The following is an 11,948-nucleotide window of genomic DNA, read 5'->3' on the forward strand; positions in this document are numbered from 1 at the left end:
ATAACATGGAATGTTTAGAAAAAATTATATTTTTTCAAATAATCCAATACATGCATAGAAACTGTACCTCAACCAACATTTTACTGGTGCCCACTGTAACATGTATCTGCTGAAAATAACTACAAACAAAACTGGTAAAGCTTTCTATTCCTTAATCATTATACAAAGACTTCTGCTCCTCCTCCTTTTTGTCATGTTTAACCTTCTTGCTGGACCCCTTGGCCTTTTCCTCCTTCCACTTTTCTGCTGTCCTAGGTCTATCCAGCACCCTTCCCTTAGCCCTGAATTTTAAGACGTATTTTGTTGTCAAGTTTTTTTGGTGTTTACAGTGACGCTCTTATAGAATAATCAATCCCTTCAGGGGAGTAGCTAAAGGGGGGGGGGCGTGACATGTGCCCCTCTACCCCTTGAGATAAAATTGTAGGAGAAATTATTGAGTCTTTACTTTTAAAAGGGCTTTTACACTGTGTGCCCAGCCCCTACAAAAATTTCCAATTCACGGCCTGATCTCTTTCATCTCTCAATATAATAAAATGCTAACTTTAAAGTTGAAGTGCTTATAAGAAGGTTTTTAAAAAATGTCATAAATAATTTTGTTTGTTTTTGACAACTAATTAGATGTGACACATGTTTAATTATATCTTTTTTTCAAGGGATTTTGCAAAAATGTAATTTTTACATAGCTGTATCTTAAATAACACACATTTTTTTTCATGTTGAAAATTGAGTTTTTTTTTGGGGGGGGGAGAAGGTTCACTTGAAATTATGTCAACAATATACATACTTGTATAACATGTACATTACATACAGTAATAACCAGAAAACTGTAGAATAAGAAGACGACATTAAATCAATATTGAAGAGCATTTGATGTTGTTACACAGCTGATAGCTTTATAACTAGTAAATTATTAAATCACTTAATAAGTAAATGTGTCTGCTTACACTGCACAATTGCTATCCCATATGTTCATTGGACTATCTAAAGCCATAACATGAGTCTAAATGTCAACTTCCTATTCCAGAGTTTTATGATTATCACTGTATGTGCTGTGAAATGCACTATTACAGCACTAAACGCATTTTGTCACAGCAAAAAACTAGCATACTTCTCCGTCAAGTGGTTATGGTCAACTGTTTGTTTCATTTGTTTGCAGGGTTGCCAGATTTTCAGATTAGGAAAAAGCCACTTTTCATTAAAAAAAAAGCCAATTAAGCCATTTCTGGTCTAAAAAAAAGCCAATATTAAGCAACTTTTTTAGCTATAAATATAGGTGTTTTATTCTTTTTTGGAGAGATTTTAGTTATTAGTAACCTTTTCCTTTTGACTGGACTACCCACTCTTTATGAAACAATTTTAATAATTTATCAACTGTAAATTAATAAACATAGTAAGTATATATCAATTCTAATTCAAGCTGTATAACTGTAAGTGCAAGCACTTAACAAAAGATTATTTTCAAAAGAATCTTGTTCCTCTGATAAATGAAGTGTTTCAGGGTTGCTGAAACTGGCAAACTGGTTTGTGAACACTTCTACAGTTATAAATTATGTCCACCAGATGAAAATACCTCTAGATGTAAACAGTTGAAATACCTGATTTTTGAAAGTACAACTTGCAAGAAACTTTGATCAAGAGAGAGAGAACTGCAGCCAAATTTTGGTTTGGATGATGTGTCATGAAGAAATTATAGTTTTACTGACTATAAATGTAAATTTAAAGGATTTACTGTAAAACTTTGAAAAAAAGCCACTTTTAAGCCACATAAGCCACTTCTGCCACAGCATTGAAAGTTAGCCATTTTAAGAAAATGTGGCTGGAAAAATAGCCATCTGGCAGCCCTGTTTGTTTGTGTCAGCAATTTCTTTTCCAGTGTCAATATCCAATTAAATACTGAGTAGGGTGATATGTCAAATGTTAGACTTCGGTAAAAGGAGCTTTACGATGTCACAACTCTGACTCTTCTATGACTAAATCGGGCAAGGGTTGGGGCGGGCCATGTGGCCATGAACCCCGCAATATCCTGTTTGAACCCAGGTAGTTAGCAGAACCCTCTTTGAACCCCTCGAAACCCTGTTTGAACCCTCCAAAGACTGTTTAAAAAATGATCTATTAATAATAATTGGCTTTAACAGGAAAAATTTCAAAAATTTGAACATGCAGGAATAGGTAACAAAATTCTCTTAGCTTTAAGATTAAAATCAATGCTTTAAATTCAATAATTACTTTCAATGAGTTGACTACAGTGATAAAGAAATAATAATTTATAACTTCAATATAAATTTAAATTCCAACTTATTTATCAATAAAACTCACCCTGATTCATCAAAAGTGTGTATGGAGTATATAATTTTGATATTAATGTTTTTTTCTAAAATTGCTTGGACCCTTTTAATTTAGACTTTAATATGAAATCATTCATTTTGTTGATTAAATTTTTTATTTGTAACTCTCCCATTTATTTATAAACTTCATGCTATACAAATTATTTATAAGAAATGTGTCTTTAAATTTGTGTGTAATGCCAGGTAGTGAATGAAGAAACCAGTTCCAGGCCTTCCTCTGTTGGTCTGTATAACTGCACAAACTGCTTGCGCACAGTTATACAGACAGACATTACTTCAATAGATAGATAGATAGATAGCCGAGAAGATAGATAGATAGATTTAAATTGATGGATAGATAGGTAGTCAGATAATAGATTGATGGATTATTGAATAATTTTCACCATAGGTTTTTTGTAGCCAGGTGCATCTACAGTCTAACCAGCAGTGTAATGCAAGTATACTCAACATACTTTCCATGATACTCATTATTATGCTCATTGTACTGTCAATGCCATTTATTTCTTGGCACTTTGTGTACCTCCAATGCGCCAAGTAAAATTCTCGAAATTGACTATCTCTAGATGAAACAGGGTTCTGCTAACTACCTGGGTTGGAGCAGGATATTGCGGGGTTGATTGCCGCATGGCCCCCCCTCATCTGACTTATTAGTTACAAAAAAATGTTTCCTGGGCCCCCTAGTTGCACAACCTTTGGTTTATCCCATTGCCTGCTGTGTCAGCTGCATCCCACACTAATGTAAATGTCACAGCTAGGTAGCTGGCAGACACACATCATAAGGACAACATATCTTGATCCCCCCGCCGTCAGGATATGAGCTCGTGACCTCCATTTGTTGTGAATATGAACTAAAATTAGGCTTGTCTATGTTATCTAGTCACAATCCTTTAGATGAAGAATATAGGTGTCAAGGCACCTAATAAGAATGACTAAGAGTTGCAAACAAGCTTTCAATTTAAAGCTACAGGTCTACCCGGCAAGCAATGAAAATCTGGAAAACAGAACTGGGAACTAGGGTCTAAAAAAACACAATCTGCCTAATTACTTCAAAGTTATTTGAATAGAATTATCACACGCTCCCACCCCCACAAAAGATACTCCAATTTTAACTCTGATGTTGTCTTTTATTCTAATTCATGCATTTGTCTGCCAACCAGTTTTGTACATTTTTAAATTACAAAGGAGTTGAATTCTTGGCTCTCCAAATCCATTTGAATTTGCTATCTTTGCAAGCTAATTTTCTATGTTTGATATTTCAAATTAAAAATTATGTTAGGTCAAAAAACCAGAACTTGTAATATCAAAGGTTCAAAAGATCTTGTGAAATTTTGCTTGAAATTGTATGTTTTAAATGGTAGTTAGTGGCTATGTAACGGAGATTGTAGTTCCACTTAACCAGTCACTCTCTTTCCAGCTTGCCTTCCCTGTATGATGAAAGGAAGGCAAGTCACAACAAATTCTCATCCAAGCCACATTCTCCTCATTTTCTTGTCCAAGCAACCTTGCAATCCTCATCCTTCGATAATTGTAAGCTTTAAAGTTTCCAATTCTTGAAGATAAAACTATTTTTTACAAATCCGGCAACCTTAGGGCATAACATATGGATAGACTAAAGTATTGCAATGATTACATTATGTACCCATAAGAATGATGTCAAACTTTATTAAGGTAAAACTTAAATCTCTTTTGCCTCTGTAATGGCTAACAGTCATGATATAAAATAAATAGCAAAATATTTGGCTTACCTCTGCCTATTATTTTCCCCATGGAACCACCCAGAATGGTGTTCACTATAATTAACGAAAAAAGAGAGAAGCTCTATAAACTTTTTGCTGCATTAACATTTTTTTCGATTTACAAAATTCAACATTTCAATTTTCCCCTAAGGTGGCCCAATTCTTAAAAAATAGTTTTATTTGGGAGGATGAGACACCCAAAAAATAATATTGGAAGGACAAAGATTTTGAGGTGGCTCAGAGAAAAATAGAGGAGAATGTGGCTTGGACAAAAAATTGTTGTGGTTGGAAATCCTCTCCTCCCTGTATGCATTATTGCTATAGGATTATGAATTTTATTTGGTTTGGAGAAATGGTTTCAACAAAGTACCAGGAAAATATTCTAAGATGTGCAAACTTGAACCCAGATTATCAGGTATATGCTGCTATAAATCACACTAAACTAAAGTAAACTTTACGTCAGAATAAAATCTTTTATGTTTTCAACTATTTCTCTTTCTATGAAGAGCTCAAGAAGAACAAAAATGTTATTAATATTTTTATTTTTGAATGTACCTGGACAAATTTGTTTTTCTCATACTTGTGCACTACAAGGTCACAAAGACGTTCCAGTAATGTGGCATAAATTTGGCCTTCTTACTCCTAGTGAAGTTGTTGAGATTTCCTGGCAAATTAACATGTAGAAGTTTTTGGTAGTGTCAGCTTAACTTGTACCGTAAATTTAAAAATTGTTGCCTCTCTATAAAAATTCTGTAAAAAACATAAAAGAAAATTATAATTGTTTTTGTGAAAATAAATAATCTGGTTTTCAGGTTCAGCTCTGGACAGAGATTATTACTGAAGAATTAAAATCTAACTTGTCTAATGTTCACTTAATTGATCTCAATAAGTAAGATGGCTTCTTTAAATTTGGGTGGTTTTTTCCCAAAATTGTTTGAAAGGGAATGAATTTTTATTCCACAAATTAAAAATGATAATCTATATTACTGTGCAACCCAATGTTGTAGATCTTTTAAATTTCAAACTATGAATTTGGTTAGGCCATAAAGACTAAGTTTTAAACATCAAAGGTTTACACCATCAGGGTTAAAAGAAATAGGTATAAGAAAAACTCAGTTCCATTTGGAGAAAATTGAAAGACAATTTGTTACCTGAGCTGAAAACTTTTGTATTGAACATACTAAATCCCGATTGCTAAATCTCTGTATCCACTGAGGACACTGTTAATTTCCTTATGAAACCTTTTTTTTGATATCCCTAGTTGGATTCAGAGTTCCGACAAATGAAAGCTCTACTATTGGATGTGTGCAAAACCTCATCTGTTTCTACAATTGACATTTGGATTGGTTCCATTTTAGATACTTTCCTGGATATTACATTAAGATTAAATCAATCTTAAGATTAACTAAAAGATAATATAAAGAGTTGATCTTGATATCCAACAATTCTAAAGTTTTCAGCTCTGATAACAAAAATTATCACCACTTTCTCTGAAAAAGCTACAAATATTCCAAAAAGAACAAACTCATGAAGAGGAAAGTAATTCTTAAGAAAATTGTTTCAATGTTTATTTTTATTAAAGAGGTCCATATTTAATGGTAATTCAAGCATCCTTATGATATTTACAAATATTCTATTTTTAGGGAAATATCAGAATTTCAGACTTATGAATGGTTGTTAAATGAGACAAACAAAGGTTACAAATCAGACATTTTACGATATGAGGTATTTTGTTTATTTTGGAAAAATTATATTTGATTTAGGATTTTAGAGGTTCTTTTTGTACCACTATTTTTTAAATACTTTTAAAGCTATCTTGACGTTTATTGGACACAAAAATAAGAGAGATCTAATTTTTTTGTTTATTTCAACGTCAAAACTGCTGAACCGACCTGGCTCATATTTTTTGTAGCAACTCACACGACCCCAGGGATGGTTAATTTATTAAAAGAGAAACATTTTACATATGAAAAGATGTTGATTTAAAAAATTTCAGAAATTCATTAATGCTAACAAAAAAAAATCTGCAACATTTAGATTTTTACAACAAACAAAATTTGATTATAAATGGTTAATTACTAAAGTTTTATTTGTGTTATTTAGATCATCTATAAAAGCGGGGGTGTTTACTTTGATACGGATACAATATGGTAATTAAGTAATAATATACAACTCAGAGACTGTTAGCATTATTTCAAGTGACACTCCATGCAAAGATGACAATCTCTGATTTACAAAGGTACCCTTTAAAGGTGTAGCTGATCAAATATGAATTAGATTTCAATGTTTTTGTTCCTTTAAACTGTTTATTTGTAATTGCTGGTTCTCTGCGAAAGTGACTTGCACATTTCTTGCTTAAAAGAGATAAAAAACTAAAATTTACAGAAATAAGCACCTTTTTAGGCAGACAATATCTTTTACATTTTTTATCAGCTTGAAGTTTCAAGGGTAACATTGTAAATCTTGCATTTGCACAGAGGGCTCAAATACAAGTTTTGTAACTATTTAATGCATTTCATAATTTATATTTTTTTTCATATATCTATTCACTTTTACTTACTTTTTATTAATAGTAGTTTTTTTTTCAAACAAAAAATAAACAAATTGATCAATTTTCAAAAACAATGTTGATTTTCAATAAAACTAATGATGAATAGGAAAAGTCTAAAAATAATACAGTTCATGATTTAATTTGACCATTAAAGCTAATTAAAGTGATTTATAAAATAAAAATATTAATTTTTCAGTGTTGAGCCTTTAAATGATTTACTGACGGCAAGCTTTGTAGCTTTTTCCCCAATTCCTCGGAGTCATCTCTCCAACGGGGTACTAGGTTTTCCTAAAGTATGTCTAATCTAAATATAATGCATGTTATAGGTATTTTCCCCAATTCCTCGGAGTCATCTCTCCAATGGGGTACTAGGTTTTCCTAAAGTATGTCTAATCTGAATATAATGCATATTATAGATATTTTCCCCAATTCCTCGGAGTCATCTCTCCAACGGGGTACTAGGTTTTCCTAAAGTATGTCTAATCTGAATATAATGCATGTTATAGGTATTTTCCACAGAGTTCTCTTTCGAAAACTTCAAAGGGCATTTTCCAAATCGGCAACTTCTCAAATAAGAAATTTCCAAACGAGCAATTTTCCAAATTAACTTCTAATCAGGGGCGGATCCAGCTCTTTGTAAAAGTGGGTCATACATCAAATAAGACTGTTAAGAAGGGGAGGGGAGAGTATGTAGCTAAACTTTTGAGCGAGCAGGGGGTTCAAGGGGGAATGAGAGTAAGTAACTTAAGCGCTCAAAAAATCTTTAAATATTTCGTTCAAGTTTTTCAGGCATGACAAATATTTATATAAAAGAATAAAAAGTAAATTAGGTCGATCAAGGATATCATTTTCAAAAGAAAAAAATGTTTTATCAAACACTGTCATTGAACAGAATGGAATTTTGTGAAATTTTTCGTAAGTCATTTTACAGAAGCAAAATTGTATTCTGCTTGGATTTTTAAGGCATTTATTCCAAAAAGTGGTTTCCTCAGATTAAAGATTAAAATGTAATTAAAAATTAATAGCATAAATGTCAATAAATTAAGCATGAAAACCGGAGTTCAGTAAAATCAAAGATTTAAAAAATATTAAAAAATTGGCCGATCCATGGGTAAAGTTCTCTTTTAAAATTTTTTTGTACGAAAAGATGTGTTTTTATTATTTAAATTGGTCAATTTGCAATATCTTCTGTAATTTGATTAAAATTGGGGAAAAGAACCCTGTTTTAATATTACTAATGTATTGAATATTTGTTAGAATTTAATTTCATTTGTATTAGTAGTTTTCTATATAATTTTTTATATTACAACCCATTTCAGGGAGCCATTTCTCATTTTGAAAAATGTCAAAAAATTGCCCACTCCTTGTATCGTTTTTATATTGATGTATAGTTACTAAAAATTTTAATGTGTTTCAATGCTGATTCATACCCCCAGCCTGTATAGGGTAAACATATAGGGTTTCAAAAAGTAAGTTAGATTTTGGTTTTCAATTCACAAAGATGCTTCCTTGAAGAAAGTAAGCCTCAAACATAAGTTTAAATAAAGGCATGCCCAAAAGTAAGTTGTAATTAAAATTATACCTTAAAAATAACTGTATAAAATCATTGAAATTTTTAGGGATCTAAGTTTTTGAAATATGTTTTAGATGCCTTAAAACTGAATATAAAAAAGGTTTGTTTTAGCTTTAATCAATTAATAATAAAATTCTTCTTGATGATTCAAAGAAAGCATGGTTACTGTTCTGTTATTTGATGAATTTAAACGCCAAAACAATAGTTTTGAATCTTTCAGAATCCTAAAGGGACCTCAAAAACTGGACCACCGTTCTTGACTGGTTGTTTTGTAAGTTTTTAAAGGGACTAACCCTACATTTATAGAATGATTAGAATATCCAAATCAAAGTGGTATCCTTTAAAAAAGTTTTCTCTTAAAGGATGAATGAACGCCTTATTCTAGCTTTAAATTGATTATTTCTTATTGTGAATTCTCCACAAAAATTACCTTTGAGTTACGAAGTTTATAAACAGAGAAAAATTAGAAATTTTATGATTTCAACACTTTTTCCAAAAGAAATCCTCTATATTGTTATTGTTATTTTGGGTCTCTTGAAATTACGCTTACAGTCCCATAAAGCCGAGTCATCCTAAGAAAGAGAACTAGCTGAAGTTTTCGGCACTGCCGACAGAATCTCTAAAATCATCCAGAATCTGCAGAAAACGACCTATTGCGTCGAAACACCTTAATAGAGGAATATTCCACTTTGTATCACATATAACATTAACAGTTATTTAGTTTTCTTCAATTTGTTTTTATTATTTTAGAAAAAATATAATGATTCCAACATTAACATGATATTCTCTCTAGTCAAAAAGACATCCAAAAATGTTGTTTACCAGGTATTTTTTTTGTTTTTATTTAAAGGGACTGTATCCATAATTTTAAGTGACCCTCCATGCAAAGATAAAAATGCTCAATTAAGAATGGTACTTTTTTAATTTTTGGTAAGTATGAAATAGACATCACAATTTATAATTTTGAGATTTTTAATTTTAATGGAATTATCAGAATTAAACACTTTAAACTTCGTAAATCAAGAGCAAAAGAGTTGAAAATTGAACATTGTCATCTTTGCATGTTGGGTCACTTGAAATTACGTGAATAGCCCCTGAAATGATACCAATGCAAACCTCGGATCCACAAACATCGGACGCAACAAAGGTCAGACAGTACAAACGTTGGACTTACAAACCTCGGACTGGTACAAATGCAGGACTAGTACAAAACTCGGATTAGTACAAACATCGCCAAGTACAAATGTCAGATGGGTACATTTATTAGGAAAAACATCCAACTTTGGTTGAGTTGAAAAAAGACCATTGCTATAAAAAAAATTAAAAATCACTCACTTTTTGTGATGAAAATCAAACACAACTCAATAAAGTCTTATCCTTTGAAGGCAGTGTTGTATAAAACAACAAACCAAAAAGGATTTGAGTTCAATTTTCCCAAACTCTGAGGTTACAATATGCCTATTGCCTATATCTTTGCAACCCGATGTCATATAACATTTCAACCTATGAAATCTATCAGATCAAACAGTTTAAGTTTGAAAGTATTAAAGGCTCATACCATTTCCAGGTTGCAAAGATATAGGAATGAGAATATTTCAGTGGATGGCAACAACTCAGTTCCTTTGGGTAGATGTTTTAGACCAGTCAATAATAAAGGGAAATAACGTTTTAAAAAAATCTTAAGATCCAAATATTTCCCCCTTAGTCCGACATTTGTATACTGGTCCGACGTTTTCTACTAGTCTGAAGTTTGTACCAGTCCGAGGTTTGTACTGTCCAACGTTTGTCCCAGTACGATGTTTGTACTAGTCCGACGTTTGTCCTGGTTTGACTTTTGTACCGTCCAACCTTTGTACTAGTATCCCTGAAATTGTTTTGAAAAGAGTTTAATACCGTCAATTTTATGCGCTGTCTCTTCTCTAGTCTTCGTTTTTAAAGAAAATTCACAAATAAAATTAATCAATTTTTATTGAAAAAATGATTGTTCTTACAAATGTGAGGTGTGATAAATCTAAAATTATTTAGACTCTAGATGCATCTTGGATGGTAAAAAAAATTGTTCCATAATTATTGTAGCTGTAATTTTCTGAAACGTTTTGTGCATGTCTTGATGCCAACATTATTTCTAGATAAAAGAAAAGATTGTTAACAATAACAGAATAACAGAAATAAAAATAAAAATGATGTAAATTATAGTTTTGAAATAAACAACTTTGTATGCAATGATATTAAATAAATCAATCATTAACAAACAATGTTCTTAAATTAGAATTCAACTTTTCTTGAACCAAAAGGGATTAAGTCTTTAACAAACTCTGATTTCTAACCCTTACATAATTGCAAGTTGCATCACAATAACCTAAGCGTTGACATTTCTAACTTTCATTTAAGATAATCTATAACTTTAAAAATCAAAGGTTTCCACTACACAGGTTGTACAGATTAGAAAATCTTAGATTGTGACAAGGACTCAATTCCTGTACACAGTACATAAAGCTATTAGGTGTAAGTAGTAGTATTTGTGAATATGTTTTTTTTTTCAAATTTGGACTTTTCTAGCAATTGTAAAAATACAACATATTTGCAAAGACAACAGTTTTGCAAAGAAGGAAACTGTGCTAAATCAATCAAAGATTGTGCAAATAAACAGTCAATTGTATAAAGATAAAATTAATACAATAGTTTTTAATAATGCAAAGACACTACAAGTTGTGCAAAGACTGAATTTATGCCAAAAAATGAAAATTGTGCAATAATTCAACTTATACAAAGACACCAAGTGTGCAAAGATGTAATTTATGGAAAAATTACAATTGTACAAAAATTCCAATAACGCAAAGACACAATTTGTGCAAAGATGGAATTTATTCAAGAAATGAAAATTCAATAATTCAACTAACGCAAAGACATGATTTCAAACTACCCCTGCTATCACCAACTTCTTGAAATCTTTTTATCAACATGTATTCAATTATTTTTTTTTCAATTTCCCTACTACCCTCACCTCTTGAGGAAAGTTAGGAAAGTGTGGAATTAATTAAAATAAAAATCTTCAATAGATTTTGATAAAAAGTTTCAACAAGTCGGTGGTAGTGAGGGTAGTGGGGAATTGAAAAAAAATTCTTGAATAAATGTTGATAAAAAAGTTTCAACAAGTCGGTGGTAGTGAGGGTAGTGGGGAATTGAAAAAAAATTCTTGAATAAATGTTGATAAAAAAGTTTCAACAAGGCAGTGGTAGTGAGGGTAGTTTGAAATAAAAAAAAAATTATTAAATAGAAGTTGATATATAGATTTTAAAAAGTCAGATTTAGTGAGGGTAGTGGGGAATTGAAATAAATTCTTGATTAAGTGTTGATATTAAGATTTCTACAAGTCTGTGGTAGTGAGGTTAGTGGGACTTTAATTTCAAACTACCCTCACTATCATCAACTTGTTGAAATTTCTAATCAGCATTTATCCAAGATTTTTTTTCAATTTCAAACTACCCTCACGTCCACTGACTTCTTGAAATCTTATTATCAGCATTTATTCAATTATTTTTTTTCATTTTCCCTACTATCCTCACTACCACTGACTTGCTGAAATTTTTTTATCAACATTTATTCATTATTTTTTTTTCAATTTCAAACTACCCCTGCTACCACTGACTTCTTAAAATCTTTTTATTAACATTTATTCAAGATTGTTTTTCAATTCCCCACTACCCTCACTACCTAAGTCTTGTTGAAATCTTTTTATCAAC

General features: G+C 31.3%; 1 protein-coding gene across 3 annotated transcripts; it reads left to right on the forward strand.

Annotated features, from left to right (window-relative positions):
* Positions 1–18: 18 nt before the first annotated feature.
* LOC111715824 (inositol phosphoceramide mannosyltransferase 3) lies at positions 19–10,396 on the forward strand. Of its 3 annotated transcripts, none has more exons than XM_023491205.1 (10): positions 19–134; positions 4,406–4,496; positions 4,894–4,970; positions 5,725–5,806; positions 6,185–6,231; positions 6,829–6,925; positions 8,252–8,305; positions 8,426–8,476; positions 8,956–9,030; positions 10,231–10,396. In XM_023491205.1, the coding sequence occupies exons 2-10, from the start codon at positions 4,410–4,412 to the stop codon at positions 10,270–10,272; spliced, it is 612 nt and encodes a 203-aa protein (XP_023346973.1). In that variant the 5' UTR covers positions 19–134; positions 4,406–4,409; the 3' UTR covers positions 10,273–10,396. The 3 variants fall into 3 exon arrangements, with proteins under 3 accessions (XP_023346973.1, XP_023346972.1, XP_023346971.1); XM_023491204.1 differs by lacking the exon at positions 19–134 and adding an exon at positions 2,914–3,787; XM_023491203.1 differs by lacking the exon at positions 19–134 and having other exon boundaries at positions 2,914–4,496.
* Positions 10,397–11,948: the final 1,552 nt, after the last annotated feature.

This window comes from Eurytemora carolleeae, unplaced genomic scaffold, assembly GCF_000591075.1.
Source record: "Eurytemora carolleeae unplaced genomic scaffold, Eaff_2.0 scaffold1877, whole genome shotgun sequence".
Lineage (NCBI taxonomy): Eukaryota > Metazoa > Arthropoda > Copepoda > Calanoida > Temoridae > Eurytemora > Eurytemora carolleeae.